At 36.2% G+C, this 25,227-nt stretch overlaps 1 protein-coding gene across 3 annotated transcripts in view; it reads right to left on the reverse strand.

Moving 5' to 3' along the window:
• The window catches only part of AFAP1 (actin filament associated protein 1), a 231,547-nt gene that overhangs the window by 19,312 nt on the left and 187,008 nt on the right, over positions 1-25,227 (reverse strand). For 2 of the 3 annotated variants that reach the window (XM_074229837.1, XM_074229838.1), the window contains exons 11-14: positions 20,653-20,798; positions 8,710-8,827; positions 3,931-4,197; positions 737-851 (exon numbers count right to left, since the gene is read on the reverse strand). In XM_074229837.1, the coding sequence (XP_074085938.1) occupies positions 737-851; positions 3,931-4,197; positions 8,710-8,827; positions 20,653-20,798 (646 nt within the window). The remainder of the gene's footprint in view (positions 1-736; positions 852-3,930; positions 4,198-8,709; positions 8,828-20,652; positions 20,799-25,227) is intronic. The other variant, XM_074229839.1, reaches the window with a different exon arrangement.

Consider the following 25,227-nt stretch of genomic DNA (forward strand, 5'->3'; position numbering starts at 1 on the left):
TTATTTATATTAAACCCTTCCATGAAATTAGCTATGCCTTGACTTTATTTAAACCATCCTTGTTTTCCTGCATGAGCAGAGTTTTCTCTGGTTTGAATGACTATATTTGCCATGCAAGATTCTTTGTTTCTTCAAGGTTCGGCACAAGCACCACATCTTCCTTGATCACTTCTAAAATATACAAGATCTCTCCTCTTGAATTGCTCTTTTGACCTCTCGTCTCCCTGTTGTGCATCATATGTACCTGTGTAAATAAGCTCTAGTTTTTAATAGACTTTATGCTCCTTAAGGGCAAGAAGTATATTAGTTTTCATTTTTGTGTCCTCAGTGTACCATAGTGCTTGTCTATTGAACTGCAATAAACTGATCCGGAGTTGCAAACATAATCAGGTCATTTGATTGTTATTCAACATGCATATTGCATTTGTTCTTCTTTGGGCACTATTTAAAACAGTTGGAAAGAACCCTTATACAGAAGTAGGAGATCCATAGTCTAATCCTGGCTCGGCTAATAACTTGTTTTATGACTCTGGAGAAGTCAAAGTCTCTGGGACTGTTTCTTCCTCGTAAAATCAAAGTAGTTGGCTAAGATGATCTTTAAGTGTCTTCCAGAGTGATGTCTATGACTCTAGTCAGGGAAACATGAGCATCAATCACACTTAAGGCCTACAGAAGGTCTCTACCAATCTTACCACCAATTCTCTAAATAGAAAGAGTGGCACCTAGGAGAACTTACTTGATGCTGTACGTTTGATAGTGGCAGATGAGTCCGTTTTCTTTTGTGGACTGTTGATATTTCTCCCTTTCCCTGGGACCCCATTAGATGCTACAGGAGGTTTCTTGCTCTTGAACTATTAGAAACAAATTAGACAAGAAAAGTAAATATGTTTACTTTTTTTTTATCCACAATATCTCCTCTTTCTCTTTGGCTTCTAAATTCCTAATGGGTTTTCCTGATAATTAAAGGAACACCAAAGTTCAAATGAGATGAGAATATCTAGGACCTTTGCCCTTTAAAATTTATTAATTAATTAAAACTAGGTAGCATAAAGAAAAATAACATGGGCTTGGAGGGTGGCAGCCCGGTCCAGCTCCCAGCTCTGCCACCAATTACCTGGGTGACCTTGGACAAACCATTTAAACTATTAAATAGGGATGGTAATACTTATACTATCTGGGTCACAAAGCCATTGGAAGGAAATAGGTTGCATAAATCAGAAAACAGTAATGTGGGAGGGAACATGGAAAAACGGATTAAGAATTAGCCTCAGAGACAGGTCTCAGATATTCCTTGCTTTAACATTTACTAACTATTTTTATGCCCAGAGGTCTGTCCATTAAACTCCAAGATTTGTGAAATGAGGATAATAACATCTCATCACCTATATCACAGGGTTCTTACATGAAAAGCATTCTGTAAATTTTTAAAATGAGATAATATATGTAAAATACTTTGTAAACCTTAAGATTTTAAGGTTTACAAATAAGGCAAAGCAAAGGTTAATACATTTTTTTCTATCTTTTCATTGATTAAGTCTTGGTGTGGTTTTAATATTAAAGACTTTTGAGAAACCCTGTTTAAATGCTTAGCTATTATTATAACTAAATATATAGGATCAATTATGTCACATGTGGAAGTTTCAAAGAGCCATGAAACTACACATGTGAAATGAGTGTGCACATTTACAGAAATGAAAGATACTAGTAATAACATGATAAGCAGTATTTGTGAAATTAAATTTGATCTGTTAAGTTATTCCAGTGGCTAAAAAGAAAGCAAGTAAAACAAAATCAATAATAGGAAAAAAACACCCTAAAAGTTTAGTGAAAATGCCAGATTTGGAATCTGAGAATCGTGGTTTGAATTCCATCTTTATGACTAATTTACCTGTGTGACTTTAGGCAAAGGCTTAATCTCTATGGGTTTAAATTTCCTCTGTTAAGTGAGTAGAATAGATTGGATGATCCTATTTTTTTAAAGAATGTATACACAAAGCAAACAAACTGAAACAAATTTGCAGACCATCTAATACTACAGGTGTGATCCACTTTCACTGTGTTTCCTAGGAAGGGGCATTGGGTTTGGAATGAGAATCAGAAGGGATTTGTCCATGAGGAAGTTCCTTTCTATCATCAGTTCATTTCCTCCTTCTTGAAATAGGGACAATGATGCTTGTATTGATGATGTCACACATTTGTCATGAAGAAAGCATCTTAATGATTTGCAAATCAACCAAGAAAATTCTCCTTTCTCTAGTTCTTTAAAGATTGGTAAAGCATCTTTCTCTTACATAATTCTGCTTTCCTCACAAATGATGTTGAAATGTGAGGCATTGCTATTATTCTGAATAAGTCACATTACATTTTATCTCAACCTAAGCAAGTAGGGCTGATATCAAATGCTTTCCTATTTGAACAGACTTCTAAGAAATCTTACTCCCTCAAGGACTAAACATATAGCTTTGAAGATTTTGGAGATGGGCAGGTATATAAACTGCCCACTCCCTTTGTACATTTCTGTAATCTTATCTGTTACTAGTCATCAACACGTAAATATCACTGAGATTGAGAGAAAAAGGCAAAACGGTTCTTCTGTTTAAAACCATATGCCCACCAACAAAGATGATTTCACAGGTCTGTGCTGGAAAACATAGAAATGTAGGATAAGAAAGGCATCGGGGAAATAGCTGGGTGAAAAATGATTCTGCAGAATTCAGAAAAAGGCATTTTTAAATGAGTAAAAATAGAATTTACCTATTCCATATCTAACTTTCTTATAATTTAAATAAGGAAGCACAAATCAATTAATCTTTAGGGATTATTCTTTTCTCTTGCATTACAAATAAAGATTGCTCTTGGGAAAGTCCAGTTCCTTGGAAAGAGTATGGGAATTGGTGTCTTTGCTTGAAGTCAGGACTGTGGGACAACCACTTTGATTCCCTTCAACTACAGATGCTCTTCCTGACAAATAATTTTATTCTCTGTGTGTACAGGTATACCTTGTATCCCCAATTAGGATGTAAGCCCTTAAAAAAGAGGTTATTTCATTTGTAACTTTTCTGAGCCTCAGTTTCTTCATCTGTAAAATCATATAATGAATATCTGCACTGATTGCTCACTTCTCAGGGTTATTCAGAGGCTTAAAAAATAAAGGCATATGAATTTGCAAATTATTCACCAATAAAAGACATCATTGATAATCTATCATAAAATAATTAGTGAATATGTCAAGAACATGGATCATCCTTATAGAGGTATGTTAACTCATTCCACCAGTGCAAACTGAAGAGGTAAGTCCTAGACAGAGTGGCTTGAGGAACATAGAGGTTGATTCAATTGCCCGAGTTTAAGATCACCTAGTTAGTACTGGTCAGACAAAAGAACATAAGATTTTGAGCTGGACTGGCCCTCCAAAGGATCTAATCCTACCCTCTGATCTTCCTGATAAGCAACCTCTGGTCCAGAGCAGTCACATAAACTGACCAAAGTCCCATAGGTAATCAGTCATTCTTTTTTTTTTAATTTTTCATTTATTTATGGCAATGGAGTTAAGTGATTTGCCCAAGGTCATACAAGTAGGCAATTACTAAGTGTCTGAGGCCTGATTTGAACCCAGGTCCTCCTGACTCCATGGTCGGTGCTCTATCCACTCTGTCACCTAGCTGCCCCTAGACAATCATGCTTTTCAAAGTCCTTTACTAATTCCAAGCTCGGATCTACCCTCTGTCTTACTATCATTAATTGACTAATTAACAAGCTAATTGACTGGAAGCATATTTTTAGATAAATAATGTTCCAATTGGAAAAAAATTACGCCTCTCTTCAATCTACGTATCATCATCAAAAAGAGAAATTATAAGACTTTTATAAAAGCTTTAAGAGAAACATGAAATCCAAACCAAATCAACTTTACAGAAGTTCATGCAGTACCTGTGAATTCAGCCCGACTGATCCCCTCCCCACTGAAGAGGTATTAGTGACAGACTGAGCAGAAGACAGATTGGAGGAGACAGGATGTTTGTAATGGTTAGAAGACAGTTTGTCAGTAGATAATCTAGAAGCCTTTCTTTCAGCAGGTGGGTAGCGGGCAAAGATTTTTGGAGACGGCAAGTTATCATACAGCCCCGCATTATCATAAAGCACTTCTTCTCCCAAGATTCTGCTACGAGAAGTCAGAAAGCCATCTTCTTGTTCCCACTGCAATACACACACACACACACACCTCAGCTGTTAGTAATAAAGTCATGATAGAAAGCAAAGCAGAATGAAACCATCAGCAAGTCAAAAAGCCATAACCCTCTTCTCCCCTTCCTTGGAGTTTAATCGGTGTGATGTCCCTTCTCAAGCATGTATGTTTGGTTGCCATGGGGATTCTTCCTAGAACTTTGCCATCTTACCATCCTTGAAGAGAAGAATTTTTACTTCACCCCATGTCATTTCTATAGTCAATGGTTGACAGTTTTACTAAATAAGAGAATATGTCCAGCACACTGTTAACTTTTTTTATTTCTTTAGAGTTAAGAACTCACATTTCTTCAATGTCTGCCTTGATGGTTTATAAAACATTTTCCTCATAATAACTCTTTTGGTCCTCATCCCAAGAATACTTTTACTTTGTAGATATGGAAAACCAAGTTTGGAGAGTCTGAGTGATTTATGTACAGTCAAACTGCTGAGGAGAATTAGAATTGGGACCCATCATCACACTGTTAGACCAGGGTCTCTTGCTATTGTACAATACAGGTGTTACAGTCATTCGCTCACTGGAGTCTAGTGAGAGCTAGCTTAGGGAAATCTGCCTACAATGCTGTTCTTTACAGCATGTTATTATTGAGTCATTTCAATTGTGTCTTCATGTTCCATTTGGGACTTTCTTAGCAAAGATACTGGAGTGGTTTGCTATTTCCTTCTCCTGCTCATTTTGCAGATGAAAAAACTGAAGCAAATAAGGTTAAGTGACTTGCTCAGGATCACACAGATAGGAAGTGCCTGAGGCTAGATTTGAACTCAGGAAGATGTGTCTTCCTGACTACAGACCCAACACTAGCTGCCCTCCATACCACATATTTTGCTAAATTTGATTTAAAAAAAATCTTTGTAGAAAGACTAGGAGGTTGGTAAACTGGAAAGAGCACTAAACAAACAAAAAAGTTGGGAGTCCTAGCTCAACCACGTACTAAACTCTGTAGCTATAGGCAATTGGGTTAACTTTTCTCATTCTCAGGCTCCTAATCTGTGATATGAGCATATTTGTTAGAGATACTTAACAAAGAGTGAAAGTGGAGCTTTCCCCAAGTTACTGATATTTAGAGGGTTTTTAAAAAACCCTAAGTCCAGCCCAGCCACCACACCCCAAAACTCCTTCCCTTCTCTGGTCATGGCCTCAGTCACTCATGGCAGCTTGTCTTCCTCAACAGAATGGTTGGCATCACTGGGTTTTCCATTCACAGGATCTTATGTAAAGTCAAGTGCAAGTTTCCTCCTTAAGGCCTCATACCCATATATATCAACCAAAAAACCAAATACTATCTTTAAAAGTGATCTTACAGTTGCAGACTTAAATGCTTCTTGCCTGGGGTATTTTGCAAAACTGGCCCTGGCTAAGAATTCCTAAAGAAGGCTCTGATACTTAGGCCCTCTCTTACCCAAGGAAATTGCAGGGAAGGCATTTTCTAAACCATATGTGTGATATAACTGAGAGCTATTATTATCACTAATAGTGTGTTCAAAGGAAGAGTTCCCAGTTGGCCATCTGACCCCAAACATGATGCTTTAATAACTAGCTGATACACGAATTCTGGCTTATTTTGGTGGGGAAGGCTTTTTTTAACCAGAGACTGAAATAGCTAGACAACATTTCACAAACACAGAAAACCAGAAGACATTAACACCACATCTGGCTAAAGCCTAAATTAAAACCAAAGGCTCTCTCCATAACAGGCAGATTTTTTTTTTCTTTTAGAAGTCTCTTGACAAATGGCCTTTACATTTAAAAGAAGCAATATTTAGTTTACATTGTGTGAATTTTATCCCATTTTTAGACACTTCATATTTAGCTCCTCTCTGTCAGACCATAATTAGGAGCCTTTGTCATAAAAATAGCCTGGACTAAAAATTACATTGTAGGAGTGTTTTCATTCCTTTGCATTAACTTCAGTGTGTCTATTTCTATGACGTCAGCTATCCAGCTCTAATCTAAAAATAAAGCTATTCACAGATAAATCTAAGGCATGGGAGATTTTTATTAAAAGAGTCTGGCTTGTGTTTACCCAAGATTCTTCAGGTAGTCTTGGTCCTCAATCGATTTCCCCGAGTTGATTTATCCTCTTTTACTCAAAGTCTTTTGAAATACATAGAAAAGCAAAAACAACCTCTCCCCTCAAGATTACATTTTATCACAGGAAACAATATGTACACATATAAAAGTGTGTGTATTTCAGTGTGTAGTAAATATATTTTGTGTATGGGGAGAGAAACTAACAGTTCAAGGATGGGGAGTTCTGGAAAGGTCTAATGTAGAAGGTAGTGCCTTAGCTAAGTCTTAAGCTAGGAATTCCTAAAGATGGAGATGAGGATGGAATCTATCACTGGAATGGAAGACAGCATCTTCAAAGAAATGGAGATGGAGGTGAACTACAGGAAACTGCAGAAAAACCTTAAAAAGGATCATGGAGTTTAGTTCTAGAAGAGATTTAAAGCTGTAAGTTAAAGGTCATATAATTGAAATGCCTTATTTTGCAGATGAGAAAACTGAGGCCCAGCAAGGTCCAATTACTTGAGATATAATCTACCATTGAATCATAAGATTGAAGAATCCTGAATCAATGAGTCTAATGGAAAAACTGGTGTTTCACTTCTGTCAAAGAAGAGCCTGGGCATGATGGAATTATGGAATCTCAGTGATGGTGGGAGACCTCAGTCATCATCTGAGCAGACTCCAATATGAATCATGAATTCCCTGTATAAAACTGATAAGAAGGGATGCATCTGGTCTTAAGAACTTCCAGTGAAGAGAAATCTCTATCATATCCTCAGCAAGTTCATATGATTTCTTTCTGACAGATCTCATCATCATGAATTCTTTTTTAAATTGAAATTACCCTCCCTCAATTTTCCATTTAGCAGTCTCCATTCTGACCTACAGGATCCCTGGAGACAACTTGATTGTATACCTATAAGTGGTAACTATCTGATACCAGTCATCAATCACATAAGAAATTCAAGACAATAGTCTCAATCACTGCAAATTTGTAAGGGAATGGGAGTGTTAATACACATAAAAAGTAACAGTCAAAAACAATTCTGAAAGCTATATGGAAAAACAGACTGTATCTAGTTGTAAGAATATATCTTGTTAGCCACATGGATTTACAATAATGGGAAGCACAAGATTATTCAGGACAGACAGTACTATATATATCTAGACAAAAATGCTCTAAGAAAATTTGAGGAAGTTAAGACCTGAACCTTAAAAGAAGAGGGTTTGGGGAAGTAGAAGATCTAGGTCTAAATCCTTCCCTTTATACTTACTGCCGATGTGATTTTAAGCAAGTCACTTAAACTCCCTCAGGCTTAGACTTCATTGACTGTAATGTAATGGACTTGGATGTTATGGGTCTTTTCGATCCTATATTCCTATGACAAATTCAACAGTCAAAGAAGAGAGGAGGGATCCTCAGCAGAGGTGTCAAAACATTCTCTGCAGAGCTGCCTGAATCACATTAACATGTAATTGGGAAATAATTAACAAATAGATGAAACTACAATATAAGATAGTTTATATTAATTTGTGGTTTTCTGAATCAAGATGCCACCAGCAGGGATCCTCATGTATGGTTTAGCATCCACAACCTTCATTTCTATTAGAATATGATACCATTGCATTATCAGAAGGGGGAATGGGAAACAGTAGGAAAAGATCAAGAAGTTCAGTTTAATAGGAAACAGGAAGAATATTGTGAAATAAATTTTGAAAGATTCATTGGATACAATCTCAGGATGATCTTAAATGCTACGCAAAGGAATTTTTATGGACAAGAGAGAGTAATTAAAAGCTTTTAAGCAATAGAGTGACATGCATATTAGGAAAGTAGAATGGTAGTTAGGAAGAATATTCTGACATTTGTGTGAAATATAAATTATAAAGGAGAGATTAGAGGTAAAAAGACCAGTTAGGATGTTGCTACAGTGGTTCAGGAAACAGGTGATACCATTTTGTTGGAAATATTTAATAGTGTCTGTAGAAAAGATAACATGAAAAAATGAGGGCAAGATGAGTGAGGAAGAAGGTATTAAGGAGGAGAAGGGATTTGGAGCTGTTCTTTGCGGCAATAGTTAGATGTGAACAAGTTTAAGGGAAAAGGAGGGGAATAAAATGAGAAAATACTTGGAGGGCAGAGATGAGTATGGACATCTGTGGGAGAGTAATTATAATAGGCATGCTCAGATATTTAATTAATGAAGTTAGCATTAACTGACAAGCCATCCTTAACATGTCAAAGTACATACTTGCTCTGATGCAGATAAAGATGAACAACATGCCAAAGCATAAGGGATGAGAGATGAGATGGCAGCTTCATCCTGTCCCCACACATAAAAAGCCCAGGCTTATTTGGAAGGAACCCAGAGATGCTAAATTATGGAATTTTTCAGACAGTCCTGCCTCCCAGCAAAGATAAACCATTTATTCTATAAAAATGACAATCTCACCGATCCATTTATGCAAGGGACATCATCATAATGAAGTGCCATCCCACTGGGGTGGGCATATCCATTGGAGGCACTGCCGAGATAGGGATTTGTAGAGATACCACGTCTGTTCATAAAGCTAAAAGAGAGAAAATTTATGTTTAAGATATACAAAAGAATTCATTTCTCCACTAGAAAAAAATCAATCCATCAAGGAGCATTTATTGTAGCATAATGGCTCCCAATATATATATTTAGTACCACAATTTTAAAAAAATAATCCTCTACAATATTTAAAATTCCTTGGGGAAAAGGATCATATCTTAAATATCTTCATAACTCTTTTAATGCCTAGTCCTCTGAATACAAAAGGTTCTTAATAAAAGTTTACAGAATGTATAAAGAAAAAAGAAATGCTTGATAATAATAATAATAATAATAGAAATTGTATAGTGCAGTAATAATTACAAAGTACTTTATATACTTTTCTTACTAGAACATCATCTATGAATTAAACAAGAAAGGGTTATTAGCCTCATTTTATACATTAGGAAATTAAGGCTTAGAGCAGTTAAATGAGATAGAAAGTGCCTGAGGTACTTTCAGACCCAGGTTTCTTCTGAATGTTAAGACTACTTCTTATCCCAGAGCCCTGTCCTTCCTTTTTTTTTTCAAATTGAGCACCATACTTTTTGATTCTCCACTGGGTGTTATGAAGGAAACACAAGATTTAGAAAACATTGTGCCTCTAAGTCAGACTAGCACACATTAGAACTAAGAAGGTTCTAATTTCATTAGGAGAGTTATATTTACTCCAAATTACTACTAAAAAGGGAAATACAAATAAAAAACAAATATGAGGTTTCTTATTACTCCTAGGAAGTTGATTAAAATGACAAAAGATGGAATTAGTCAACAATAGACCAATTATGGGAAGAGAGGCACACTAATGCATTGTTGATTGAGTTGAGAAAAATCTCCTATAGAGGGTGGGCTTTGAATTATGACTTAAAGGAAGCAAGGAAGAGCTGGGAAAAGAGGGACAATATTGCAGTCTAGTGAAAGGGAAGGGAATAATTATTCATATAGCATATGGCTGGCCCTGTGACTGGCCCTGTGCTTTTATAAACATTATCTCATTTGATCCCCACAGCAACTCTGCAAAATAGGTGCTATTATTATCACCATTTTACCTGAGGAAACTGAGGTAAAGAGGTGAAGTGAATGCTCAAGAGTTACAAAGCTAGTAAGTGTCCAGGGTCACATTTGAACTCCACTCTTTTTGACTCCTAGCTTAATACTCTATCCACTGTGCTGCCTATTACAGAAAGAGTTGGGCAATGGAACATCTAAATTCAAAGAATAGCAGGAGGCAGGCATTACTTGATCAGAAAGGATATGGAGAAGAATAAAATATAAAATGGAAAGGAGTAAGATTATGAAGGGCTTAAAATATCAAACATAGTATTTTATATTTTACCCTGGAGGTAACAAGGAATCAATGGAGTTTATTGAGTAGGAAGGGGCAACCTGGTCAGATCCAGGCTTTAGGAATATCTTTGTGACAGCTGAATGGTGGATGGACTGGAGCAAGAGATCCTTGAGTCTGAAAGATCCAGCTGGCAGGCTATCCCAAGGTTCAGGTAGGAGAGAATAGGAGCCTTGACCATGCTGAGGATTTTGTGATTGGAGACAGTAGGACATGTACGAGAGTTTGTGAAGGTAGAAAATGACAAGGTTTGGCAATACTTTGGTCACGGAGTTAAGTGTGAGAGAGGAGATATATCAAGGTACTGAGTTTGGATGACTGGGAAAATAGAGGCACCTTTTTAGAGTAAAAGGAAAGTTGGGAAGAGGGGATGGTTTGGGGCGGGGGGAAGATAAGTTGCCATAGATTTGCTGAGCCTGAAGAACCTATGGAACCATTTTGGCTAGCACCTAAACAGTTTACCCCTTTTTGAGAAGGATTTTATTTAATGAGGAAATATCTAGGCCAAAGAAGAAGATGCTTTCTAGTATCAGAGTTGTCATAACTCGAAGTCTGATCATGAAACTTCTCAATTCCAAAAATCTTCGGTGGACCCTACTGCCTACTAAATAAAATCTAAAATTCTGGTGCTGTCACTTAAGTGCCTCTGAAATCTGATTCTATCCTACCTTTCCAGCTTTCTGTTCTTCTTTGCATGAACTTTATGTTAGCACTAAAATGAATCACTGCAGCTGTCTTCTACCTTGGTCTTTTGTTCTTACTGACCTTCACACCTGCAATGGCCTATCTCCCTATCCTGTATCCATTTGTTGCTATGTACCTTATCCTTCAATGCCTAACTAAATTGCTACCTTCTTCAGAGCTTCTTTCCCTGACTTCAGCATCACCCAAGTTGAAAGTATTCGACTTGCTCACATTTCTCATCAAACCTTGGCAGGGATTCTATTCTTCCTATATACTGATGGCTCACTTACTCTTATCATAAATATTTGTATCCTTTTCCTTTTCCCAATGAAATAAATTGTAAGTTCCATGATAGTCTTATGTCCTTAAAATGCTTTTGCTTTTCTGGTACCAAGAACAAAACCTTGAATAAAGTAGATTCTTTTTTTTTTAGGTTTTTGCAAGACAATGGGGTTAAGTGGCTTGCCCAAGGCCACACAGCTAGATAATTGCTAAGTGTCTGAGACCAGATTTGAACCCAAGTACCCCTGACTCCAGGGCTGGTGCTTTATCCACTGCGCCACCTAGCTGCGCCTGAATACAGTAGATTCTTAACAAATGGCTGTTGAATGAACATGGGACAACAAAGGATGCTGTGGAAGGAGCTGGGGAATGTTCAAGCATTTATTAAATGCCTATTATATACCAACCACTTTGTGGTCTTTACTAATATTATCTCAATTCATCTCATTTTGGGAAGAAGATATCTACTGCCCTGGGTGATAACTTGGACAAATGATTTTTCAGATGACTTTCTACTCAAATATTTCCATAATTGTACTATATCAAAAGAACTTTTTTAAAACCACCATTTGGAAACCTAAAATCACTTCATTATTTAAGACCAGAATCATATATATCTTCTTCCTGTTGTTGTTCATAAAACAATCCAGCTTTAGATTTTTAATGACCTTAAAGATCCCTTCATCAAAACTCCTTTTTTCACATGAGGAAGAACCTGAGATCCAAGAATAGGAACTAACTTGTCTAAGGTACCATTGGTCTTCAGGAGCAAAAGCTGGAATTCAAATCTTACTCCTCTGCCTCCATGATCTTCTCCTCTACACAACAATGTCTTTCCTGTTCATTACAGATCAAAATGTGAGGGCCTCCTGGGAAGAGAATTCCAGATGCCAAAACTGGAGAAAAATATACTACTTAATAGCTAATGGCTAACATGTATATGGCAATTTAAGGTTTGCAAAATGCTTTAGAAATATTATCTCCATTTAAGTTCATTCTGGATAGTATATGCTATTATTATCCCCATTTTGAACATGGGTCAACTGAAGCAAACAGTGGTGAAGGGACATGCTTAGAGGCTAAGATTGGATTTGAATACCGATCTTACTGATTCTACTTGTCCTGTTCTATCCACTGCAACAATTCAATTCAATAAACATTAAGCTCCTTTTATAAGTCAATCACTGTTCTAAGCAACCTCTAAAAAACCCACAAGATTTGGGTGGGGATTGAGGTGAAGGGTTAATATTTTTCTATTCCTTCCACTTTCACTCTAGGTTCTTATAGCCTATTGTGTAGAGCTGTTTTTAATTTTGTTTGTTTGTTTTTTTAAAGAAAAAAAGTAGAGTCAGAAAAAGAGGGAATGAGACCTTGAATTAGACAAGAAGGGAAGTTCTGCAGCAAAGATAGAAATGTAATTCCAGTCTTCAAGAAGTGAGCAGAAATAGTATTTAAGGATTAAGATTTAGATTCCTAGGCTTCCTGTTTCAGCATCATCTGACAAAAGAAATGAAGCCAAAGAAAGGTTATACCTCCCTCTACTGGAAAGAAAGTCATCTCACATGCACTCTTTTTTTCCCTATCTTAAGTGAAATGGTAATATTGGAGGTATTTGGATTTAAATTGTTCATCTTGGTACAAGACATTTCAAGGCTTCCAATACACATTTCTCATTTGGCAAGATTCAGTCATTGCATGAAAGAGAGAAAATTCTGTTGAATGAGAGACAGGGTTGCTTAGTGAAGCATAGCAATAGACTTGGGGAATCAGACTGGTTCAGCTTTAGGCTTTACAACATACCATATATGATCTAGGGCAAACCAATTTCCTTCTCAGACCCTCAGGGGTCATATTGAACAGAGGGTTGGACTTGGGGTCAAAAAGCCCAGAATTTCAATCCCATCTCAGACTTTTATTGGCTATGTGACCCTGGGCAAGACAATAAATATCAATTCAACCTCAGTTTCTTCATTTGCAAATAATAGCACTAACCTCATGAGGTTGCTGTAAGGATCAAATTGAGATAACATGGAGAGAGCTCTGAAGATTTTAAAGTGTTACAGAAATTTGGCCTAGTTCATCTGGACTAGATCCATTCCAGTTTTGATGCCTTGTGATTTTGAATCTAGAGAGATTTTAAAAAATTATATACATATATATATATGTATATATATATATATATGTATATGTACACACACACACACACACACACACATATATAAATACTGGACCTAAGGAAAGCTTTCTCTTTATGTACCTTAGCTGATTTGAACCTGGTGGCTAAACCCCCAAAAAAGAATATCCTTGAATGGATGTCTATCAATTGGGGAATGGCTTAAACAAACTGTGGTATATGTATGTCATGGAACACTATTGTTCTATTAGAAACCAGGAGGGATGGGAATTCAGAGAAGCCTGGAAGGATTTGCATGAACTGATGCTGAGTGAGATGAGCAGAACCAGAAAAACATTGTAATACCTTAACATCAACAAGGGGTGATGATCAACCTTAATGGTCTTTCTCATTCCTTCAGTGCAACAATAAGGGACAATTTTGAGGTATCTGCGATGGAGAATACCATCTCTATTCAGAAAAAGAATTATGGAGTTTGAACAAAGACCAGAGACTATTACCTTTAATTTAGGGAAAAAAAGTTATCTTATTATGTAGTCTTGCTATCTCTTATATTTCATTTTTTTTCTTAGGGATATGATTTCTCTCTCAACATATTCAATTTGGATCGATGAATACCATGGAAACAATGTAAAGACTAACAGACTGCCTTCTGTGGGGGTTGGGGGAGGGAAGCAAGATTTGGGGGAATATTGTAAAATTCAACAACAAATAAATAAATTTATTTAAAAAAGAATTTCCATGTGTATTCTCTGGAAAGTAAACCATGATATATGGAATTAATGAATTCCAAACTCTTATGGTGGGATGGTCACTGAGTCCATCCTTTCCATTTTCCAGCTTGTAAAAGTGAATCTCCAAGAAAGCAAGTGACCAGCGACATGTTCAAGACACAGAACTTAGATTAGAACCTAAAGCTATTTCTTCCCACTACTCTATACTATGCTGCCTCTCACGCATTGAGATGATCCAGGCAGACACTTGAAGCAGAAAAAGGCAGCACTCAGCTGGCAGTCCCAAATGTTGGTAAACCATTGCAATATTTGACGATCTAATAGTTGAGAGAAGAAAATAAAATACTGGCAGAATCCCAACATTCAAATGCCAAATGACAGAAGGACTAATGTTTCTGTCAATACTGACTACTTCTTAACCTTCTTTCTGCATGTCTTATTTATTGTTTCATTACAACTTTCCCAACATAGTGATGGGGGGGGGGGTGAGGGGGTGGGCTGAGGAATTCAGTTGAGTGTGTTGAAGCCAAGAATTAGGGAAGAAGACTTTCAGAGCAGCTTCTGATACACAGAAAGATCAACACTTCTCATGAAAAATAAGCTCTTTGAAGTTGTAAGTTTCAATGATTTTGCTTATTATTAACATTCTTAAATATACTGCTTTGTCCAGAAGATATTATTATTATTATTATTATTATTATTATTATTATTATTATTATTATTATTATTATTATTATTATTATTATTATTCATGGGCTTCTCCCTAAAATTTATTGTTGGTACTTCCCCATACATTTAATGGTACATATAGAATTCCATCATGCTATCATTTTAATTAGTTTCTATTTAGTGTGGAAGAAAGAAATTTTACTTCAAAGCTCTCCTATTCTGAAATTCCTCACCAAAATCCCTTCTTTTCTTGGCTTATACAAGATCAAGAATCTTTGTTAAAAAGAAGAAATAATGAATATCAGAGCTAGAGGAGACGGTCGAGCATACAGAATATTAGAGATGGAAGGGATTTAAGAATGTAAAGGTATCATAGTGGGTAGAGTGCTAGACCTAGAATCAACAAAGAAGACTTGAGTTGAAATCCTGCCCTCAAACACTTGCTATGAGACCTCTGTAAGTCAAATAGCATCTCAGTCGCAGTTTTCTGATTGTATCATTAGAATAATAACAGAACCAATCTAAAAGAGTTGTTATGAGGACCAAATGAGAAAATATATGAAAAGCACTTTGTAAAATCTTAAAGAACAAAATAAATGTCAGCTGTAATAATTGGGACTGAAAATATTAGGGTTGTTAATAACAAAAATAACAATGACAAAATAATATGGAACATTGGAATACAAAATATTAGAAAGGATAGAAAAGATCATTCAACCTGAGGTTCAGGAAGGGTATTCCAGAGGCATCCTGAGAAATTTAGAGACAAACCATCCACTACCTATTGCATATTCAGGATATTAAAAAACTAAGAAATGCCCATTCAACTACATTGTTCACTGCCCTCTGCTATAAGCACTTTAATATTGCAATATAGGTGCCCCTAGTCACAAATTGAAATTTTTTTCTTTTCCTTTAAAAAATTTTGAAACTGGGTCTCACATTCCTTTTTCCTGATATGTGGCCCAGTTACATTTGGTTTGGATTAATATTCCATTTGTTTGTAAAGTGAAAGCCAAGTAATATTCTGGGGAAAATGTTTTTATTCAGTGATTTTCTTACATGTGGTTATCACTGCTTGCTGACTGAGGCACAAGATGATTGTGAACCTTAAAGATTTTGTGGGCCTTGTGCTTCCAAATAAATGTAGTTAAACATCTCTAAACTCACTTTCTTATAATTCAACCCAAGTGGTGCAGGTCTGGCAAGTTTGGAATGAAGGGCTTCACATAAAATCATCTTACTTTGGAAACTGGCAATTCCCCCCATCATCATAACAGCAACTACTCATTTTCTATCGATCCTATAATGTTTTCCAAACACTTTCCTAAGATGTAATGAGGGTATTATTGATACTATTTTGCAGAGGAGGAAACTGAGGTTCAGAGGAGATTAAATAATTTGCCCCCAAATTCCATAGGTAGGTAAGGGTTAGAGCTAGGAAAAGAAACACAGAGTCTTGTTTCTAAGCACAATATGCTTTTCACAACAGCTTTCTACTTCTATTACTAATCTTATTTTATAAAGAATCATTGAGGAATAGGATTGAAGAAATCTTTGTTTTTGTCAATTAATTGTGTCCAACTCTTGGCGATCCCATTGGTGGTTTTCTTGGCAGAGAGATTGGGAATAGTTTCCCATTGCCTTCTCCAATTCATTTTATGGATGAGTAAATTGAGATAAACAGGATTAAGAGACTTGCCCAGGGTCATATAGCTAAGTGTCTTGAGGCCACATTTGAACTCAGGTCTTCTTGACTCCATGGTCACTATTCCATTCACTAGACCACTAGCTGTCCTGAAGGGGCTTTAACAATTATCTACTCCAACCCATTTTATTTTGCAGAAAAAGAAACTGATTTGTTCAACTGAGATTGGAATTAGCTAATGACTGGGAATCCCACTGGAATCTATTTAACTTTTGCCCTTCAGAAACAACAGGAAGGTCATATTATCAAAACAAATTAATGTGATTATTAAATATTTCACATAAAAATTATAAACACTTAATAAGGTTCTATTGTTGTTTACATAGAAAAGCAACAGAAAGAATGTCTCACTTGTGCTTAGGAAAACCCCAAACTGGTACTGGAAATTTCCTGGTAAAGTTTTTTTCTATGTCTGGGTCATTCAGTCGACTCTGGTTCAATTCTGGCTTGTCTATTCATTCCTACTCTGGTTTTGGATAAGCCACCATCTGTTTCTGGACTGCATGAGTAGGTTAGACCAGATCAGGTAATCCTAAACTGAGATCTATGGAAAAATTTTAAGAGGCCTATGACTTTGAATGAGAAAAATATTTTGATAATGATTTCAGTATAATTGGTTTCTTTTGTAATCCTGTGTATCTTATTTTATGTATATAAAATATTTTGAGAATGTGCAATGCTGCTGGTAAACTGGAGACACTGGACTTGGAATTGGGAAAACTTAAGTTCAAATCTGGCCTTAGAGACTTATTATTATTAGCTGAGAGATCCTGGGCAAGTCACTTAAGCTCTGTCTGACTCAGTTTCCTCATCTGTAAAATGAGGATAACAATAACTCCTCCCAAGTTGTTATGAGAACAATATATGAAAATATTCTGCAAATCTCAAAAGGCTGTATATAAATGCTGACTTTTATTAAAAGTTTCAGAGGCTTCCTCAAACTCATCATAGTCCATGGGGAAAAAAGAAACTTTAAGAACTTGTGAACTAAGTAATTACTAAAGTCCTTGTGAGTTGTGACCTCTGTCTTATGTTTTTCCTAGACAACATTCGATTTTCTAAGGTTCCTTCCAAGGTTAATATTCCAGATTCTAAGGTCTTTTCCAGCTCTAACCTTCTATGTTCTAAGATACTTTTCAGCTCTAACATTCCATGTTCTATGGTCTTTTTCAGCCCTAACCTTCATTGTTCTAAGGTCCTGTTCAGTTCTAGCCTTCTATGTTCTAAGGTGCTTTTTAGCTTTAACATTCTATGATCCAAGGTCCTTTTTAGCTTTAATGTTCTAAATCCTTTTCCATTCAAATATTCTATGTTCTAAGGTTTCTTTTAAATGTTCACACTCAAGTTCAAAGGTTCCTTCTTGCTCTGGTATTGTTTGTATGCTAGTTTACTTCCTGAAATTTCCCCTTAAGGTCAGTTAAACTCTTCAAGGAAAAAACACTTTCCAACTATGGATTTCACTGGTCAAGTTTTCAGCAAGTACTTAATTGCCTAAAGTTAACCAAGATAAAGGGGGCTGCTTCAACTCTCCCCAAGATCCTCCCCCCCACTTTTTTAAAATGTAAAATGGGTGGCATAAATATTAAATAGAGTAAAGCAGCTCACACATGGTTTGAATTGATTTTTAGGTTCCAAAGAGTGCTCTTTCTCAGATACAGACTTGGTGAGTTTACAACCAGCTATTAATATAATCTATTGTCATTTGCTGATTACATGATTCTACAACTTCACATCTGTTTTCCTACATCCACTCGCCTCTCTGCAGCACCTCCTTGGGAGGAGATAAATACAAGACAAAGGAAGATTTGATAGTCAATGGAATCACAGAATATTAGAAGGATTATTATGACTTTCCAGCTAAGGAAAATTATGTTTTGAGAGGGATAGAATACAAAATGAAAGTATATGGCAGAACTGAGCCTAGACCAATGCATCTTAAAACTCAACCTGTCAAAAATTGAAGTCATTTATGTTTCTCCTGAAACCCTTATCTTCTTACATGTTATAATTGTTCAGGACAATACCATTCCCCTTCCTTTCCAACCCCAGTAATCCCAGTAACAATTTTGACGTCTTTCATAACTCTTCATTCTCTGTCACCCACTCTCCAATCAGTGCTCAAAGTACGATCTCATCCATTACTTCACACCTCAAGTTCCTCCCCACTGATTCTCTCTGTGTCTGTCTGTCTGTCTGTCTGTCTCTCTCTCTCTCTCTCTCTCTCTCTGTTCAACTTTCTTGTTTTTCTTCAGTCATTTCTCACTCCTCTTGACCTTATCCTGTTCTTCCTATTTAGGGTTTTTTGGCAGAGATACTGGAGTGGTTTGCCATTTCTTTTCCCAGTTCATTTTACAGATGAGGAAACTGATATAAATAGTATTAAGTGACTTGTCCAGAATCACAAAATTAACTATGACTCTATCTAAGGCCAGATTTCAACTCAGGAAGAGGGGTCTTCTTGACTCTAGGCCCAGCAATCTATTCTATTCACTCTGCCATTGCCTAGCTGACCTCCAACTCATAATTTTCTCAAGGATCAAACATAAAATTCCACTTGACTAAATTTTAGAGTCCTTCATAACCAGGTCCCATCACACCTCTATAGTCTTCCTGCACTTTGATCCCCTCTATGTATTATATGATCCAGGGAAATGGGTCTCCTTGTAGTTCTCTGCATAAGAAATGTGATCTCCAAACTCTGCATTTTCCATGGTTGGCTATCCTCTCCCTGGGATACTCTAGCTCTTCATCTCTGCCCTCCAACTTCCCTGGTTTCCTTCAAGTTTCAGGATATAAAATAAAATCCTACTTTCTACATGAAGTTTTCTGATGTCCTTTCTTCTATTGATTCCAATTTCTCCTTTATAAATATCATTTGTACACAATTGTTGGTATGTTGTTTATCTCATTAGATTGTGAGTTCCTTGAGGGTAGGGGCCACCTTTTGTTTTTCTTTGAATCCCCAGCATTTTACACCATGTCTAGCTAGTAACAGGCACTTTATAAATATTTCCTACAAATATATGCCACAATGTAGGTTCTACACAAAAAAAGTCCTCAGACCATGCTGCTTCCACCTTAATGTGATGAAAGGCAATGTGAGAGGAGGAAGAGGAGGAGGAGAAGAGGAGGAGAAGGAGGAAGAAGAGAAAGAGAAGGAGAAGGCAGAGGAGGAGAGAGAGAAGGAGAAGGAAGGAGAACAAGAAGCAGTAGAAACAAAGAACTTAAAAGTCTTAAAACCTACCTCAGTTTAAATCTCAAATCTGCTACTTGTTTGTGTATCTCTTAGTCCTAATTTTTACATCCGTAAAATGTGGCTACTTAGCACTACCTCTTAAGGTTATTGTGAGAATGAACATAATACATGCAATGTGCTCCATAATTGCTATTTTATTGTTTTTTAACTTTAAAGAAGATTATCCTTTCTGAGTCATAGTTTCCTCATCTGTAAAAATCTATAAATGATTCTATTCAAACTAGCCACCTCACAGGATTATGACAGTGAGGGAAAAAAGCATTTTTCATAACTCACAAAGAACAAGATCAGTATGAGCAGTTATTATTCCTAATTCCTGTTTCCTTTCTATCTCTCTCTTCCTCTGGATACTCCCCTTGTCCTAGTTTCATCATTTCCATTTCCAGACTTTAAAGTATCTTTGTAGCCATTTTATCAAAGGAATATTCCTGGGTAAAAAAAATTTTTTAAGTTGTTTTTAGCAACTTCACATATAAATTCAGTAAGTACATTCAATAAAAGGACTAAAAATTCAGGCTTTATCTCAAGAGTTAGTCTGCTTCATCAAATGACTTATCGAGTAAGAAAAGGCAGGAAGTATTGAATCACTAAAAATGTTTTAATAAAGTTGGGACTAATATGGTCCAAGATTGTCTGTCTTTAGCTTTCTCTGTATCAGCACACTCTGAAAAGGAGTGAAATTTAATAAGGTTCCTGCAAACCCTCACAGAGATCATCAAATGCCAATATTTTGTGAAGTGTCTGCTAGCTTGGTCACTTTTGTCTGGCCATCACTCTTAACTAGTTCGATTCTTTCCCAAATTTTGCTATTTAGGATGGAACACAAATTCTTCCAAGACACATATTCTGAAAGTGAAGGTAGGTGGAATACATATTAAATACATTAAAATAAACCTATAGATAGTTTGAACTGTGTTTCTCCTGTTTAAGAGAAAACTCTTATTTAAATGTGTACCTAAAAATTACTTAGTTGGGAGAATTAAATTTATTTAACTTTCTGCATCTTACCAGAATGTCTGTTTGGCTGTTTGGATCACATTTGCAGTCATCTCCACATCAATATAATCATAATGCAAAGCTCCAGGATCAGTAGATGACCCTGTTTCAGCCAATAAGATTCCAATCCATCTACCCATGTCTTCAGAGGATGAAGCCTGTTGAGGAAGAGACAAAGAACATATTCATTTGATTCTGGGATTATCTAAACATTTCTGCTCCATAATATCATCCTACAAAACAGCTTCTGTGAACAATGAGATTACAATCAATGATGAAACAAGAAATACTAACAAGGCCTACTCTGCGTATGATATTTCTGAACAAGACAACTGTCTTACAAAGTTATACTGATAGGTTTCACAAGGAATTTGCTGATAGAGTATGCTGAAGCAAAGAAAATGGGGGGGAGAAGGGGATAAGGATTTATGCAGCATCTACTAAGAGTCAAGTATTGTGTTGCTTTATTAATAGTATCTCCTTTAATTGCTATTATTATCCCCAATTTAGAGTTAAGGAAATTGAGGCAGATAGTGGTAGAGTGACTTGTATAGGATTACACTAAAGTATCTAAGCCTAGATTTGAATTTACATCTCCATGACTCTTGGCCTAGTTCACTGTACCTCTAGTTACCCTGAGGATATTGAACATAATATATATGGTCTATAACCACTCCTTCATTTCTGATACTTTGATGTATCCCTGATGTTACTGGGATCAATACTTCTTTTCCTGTCACAGATCATAACTCACCTGCATCTTCTTACCCTGTGTGATTTTGTATGTATTTTTCCATAAATCCTTCATACATGATCCATCTAATGCAATGAAAATCTTTCTCAGTTGATTTTAGCATGCTAAAGATAGAAACGGAGTATTCATGCTATCTATTGACTATAGGACTGGGTTTTCTTCTTTTCTCTTTGAGAATCTAGCCAACTATTCTATCTATTTCTCTATCTATCTATCTATCTATCTATCCATGTATCAGTTCTAGCTCAAAAGTTATCACAAAATATTCCAAAATATTTTGTAAAAAATAAATGCAAGTCTGGTAATAATTACAACTAAAACTTATCATAAAGCAACAACTCAGGGAGAATAAGAGCTGTATGATTATACACAAGTAATTTAACCTTTTTGAGCCTCATTGTCCTCATTTGTAAAATCAGGGTAACAATACTTGTGCTGTCTCCCTTATACAGTTAACAAAGGAATGTATATAAAGTGCTATAAGAAGGTGTGAATCATTATTACCAATAATTAAAATTATAACCATACCACAAACATCCCTGCAAATAACAAAATATTCAGCAAAATATTTCAGCAAAGTACTCAGATATGCCTATGAAAGCAATGTGGAAAGTATCCATTAATATTGATGTTTGAAGCAAGTTTATTTAGACCCTAGTGGTTTTTCTTGATCTTTGGTTCTATATTCACTTAAAAATAAATTTTGATTTACATACTGAATCATCATATAAAGAACCATGGATTAACATGGATCTGAGTCCTAACTCTGTCATTTAGTGATTGGGGGTGAGTCACTGAAAGAAATTGATTCTCAGTTTCTTCCTCTGTCAAACAAGGAAAATGATTTCCTTCTCTATTTCCCAAATGGAATTGTTATGAGAATCAAAAGTAAAAAGAGAGCTGAAACAGAGCTGTATCAAGACATACCTCCAACCATAAGCAGCTGGACTGGCAGCTGTCATGATATTTAATACTCAGCAGCTGGTAATTAAGATCAAGGCTGATGAGATGCTTGGCTCCCCCCCCTTTATTGTTTCCCCAGATAGTCTCAGACAAGTCCCTACAAGTGGTCCCTGTAGAAACGGTAGCTCACACTTTGTTCTTATTCTACTTCTTATAAACCTACAAAAAAAAGCAGGCTGTCACTTAAATAACCTAAATAATTAAAACTGTCACAATATAGTCATCATGAAGCAGGCTCTATCCTCAAGATACCAGTCAAGTCAATATATATGGATTCAGGTTTCCTGCATCAACTTTCCCAAAGACTTTGATATTCAACCTGTTCACTAGAGGCAATAAAGTCTGCTAACTTTTCCACACTTCCATTTCCCAACAGAGCAATTGGGAAATAAGATAACACGGGGCTTTAGGGAAGACAGAATGGGTCTACTGGGTATACTTGACAAAACCAGTTGTTTGATGGCTCAAATAAAGTCCTACTATTCTGATCAGTCAAAATATATTTATTAAGTACCTACAGCAAGCACAATGTTAAGTGCTGGAGATAAAAAGAAAGACAATAGAATTTTTGAAGAGCTCTCTGTTTACTAGAGGAGATAACATGAAGACAATCATGAAGAAACAAGATATAAGCAGAATAAATTGGAGCTAATCAATAGAAAGAAGTAACTTCAATTCAGAGAGACTGGTGAAGACTTCTTGTAGAAGATGAGATTTTAGCCTGGACCTGAAAGAAGTCAAGGAAACTACGAGAGGGAAATAAGGAAATGACATTGTGGTTAACTTATAAACTACACTCAATTGCTGGTTAATTAATTGACAATCCATTTTTCTATAGGCTAGCAGAAACTGGACTAGATATGGGGTGTGGGCTACTGTTATTGAAACATCACAAGTGATACCTGGGATAGCCACTAAGTATATATACAACTACTATGCTATAAGATGCTTTCAAAGGTAATTACTAAATATTAAAAATAATATATATCACTATTCTCTCAATAAGTCCTCTATTCCAGTTAGACAAGTCTACTGAAGAAATCTTTACTATCCCTAATTCCTCATTTCATTCATATTATTCCACTCCCTATGTCTTTCTCTTTCCTTGCCTGCCTAATGAAAATGATGATGAGGATGATGATATTGGTGACACTAACATTAAATTTTACTAGAAAATACCTTACACAAGTTAGTTCATTTGAGTCTCCTATCAATAATCATTACTACTACTAATAATAATAACAACAGTAATAAATGTCTACCCATTCATAAGTGATAACACTCAATATGAACGGAGCTTACCAATGATAAAAGAATGCGAGAGAATCCATAGTTTAAAATGTAGTGAAATGATACTCAAAAAGTACATATTAATTTTTATAGCACTTTATGTTCCAGCACATTTGATATATATGATCTCATTTGATTCTCATCCTAATCTTCCAAGTCATCACATGACCAAGAAGGGGAATAAAATATGAGTAACACATCCTTATGAACCATTGGAATTGTGAACTACTGAGACTGCCATGGAATCAAATGAGGAAATAACGTAGCGGTTTGAAACATTCATTTGTCCTTTCTTTCATTCATTAAATGATCGTTGGACACCACAAGATACTGGACAGCTGTAATTGTTTGGAAGGTTTTCTTAATATTGAGCCAAAACCCTGTTTCAAATAACTTGCATCCAGTGATCCTAAAGATCTCTAGGTCCCACTGTCACCATATTGAACAAATCTACTCTCTTCTGTGTGACAGCTTTTCAGATACTTGGAAGCCAGTACTATGGTCTTCTGGGTAAGCTCTCTCTTTTTTCAGTCTAAATATAATAATCATTGAACAAGTCTTTATTAAGCACTTAATACATACATATATATATATATATATATATATATATATATATATATATATATCGATGATACTATTCTAATATATCAGGGAATAGGAATTAAAGCTACAAAAGAGTGATGGTTCCTGCCCTGAAAGAGCTTATGTTCTAATGGGAGAAGACAATATGGAGAAGGAAGCTGAAAACAGGGTGGGCAGACAGAGGAATCCATGCAGGAGCATATTACTGAAGTCTGGAAAGTCAGAAACATAGCCAGGAAAAGAATGAAGGTTGACTGATATGGCCTGGGCCCAAAATATGTCTAGTTCCCTCAACTATTCACAAGGATTCATCTAATAGAAAGGACACTGTATTAGGAGCCAAATGGCTTGGGTTCAATTCTCTCAAAGCTGCTGAGTTCCTGTGTGACCTAGTCCTGTTTTCTCTTTTGCAAAATGAGGGAGTTCAACTGGATATTCTCCATGTTCACTTCCAGCTTTCAACCCTAAGCTCTAGCCTATGACTTTTCCCTGGCTGCCCAAACTGGCCAAGACTAAATTTTAAAAGATTGTACTCCCATGTAACCCAGCATACTAAAAACAGGCCTGTTTCACCCCTAAGAGAAATGAAATTTAAAATCAGTAACATGGAACTGTAAATACATCCTCCAAAATTTTTGATAAAATACAGATGGAAATGGAATTGTCTGTGCCAGAATATAACAGCCTCTTCTAGTTCTTGGCGCTTCTGGAGACACAAAGATTGGGCACTGCTGCCTAAAAACTCTAGGTCTACAAGGGGGTAAAGGGAGGGCAAGAGGCCATCTCCACAGGAAGCTACCCACACCCACTGTGTGGGCTGATGGGATTGAGCAATATTATATGAAATCCATTACCACGAGGCTCATGGCCAAATAGGCCACCAAAGCAGTGAATGACACTCAAGTGAACTTTTATAAACACACATATAAGGCTTACAACAGAAGCCTCACTCTTGGGCTCATCAATGATGAGTGTATTGAAGTTAGAAGGATTTCTAA

Source organism: Macrotis lagotis, chromosome 3 (genome assembly GCF_037893015.1).
Source record: "Macrotis lagotis isolate mMagLag1 chromosome 3, bilby.v1.9.chrom.fasta, whole genome shotgun sequence".
In the NCBI taxonomy this organism is placed as follows: Eukaryota; Metazoa; Chordata; class Mammalia; order Peramelemorphia; family Peramelidae; genus Macrotis; species Macrotis lagotis.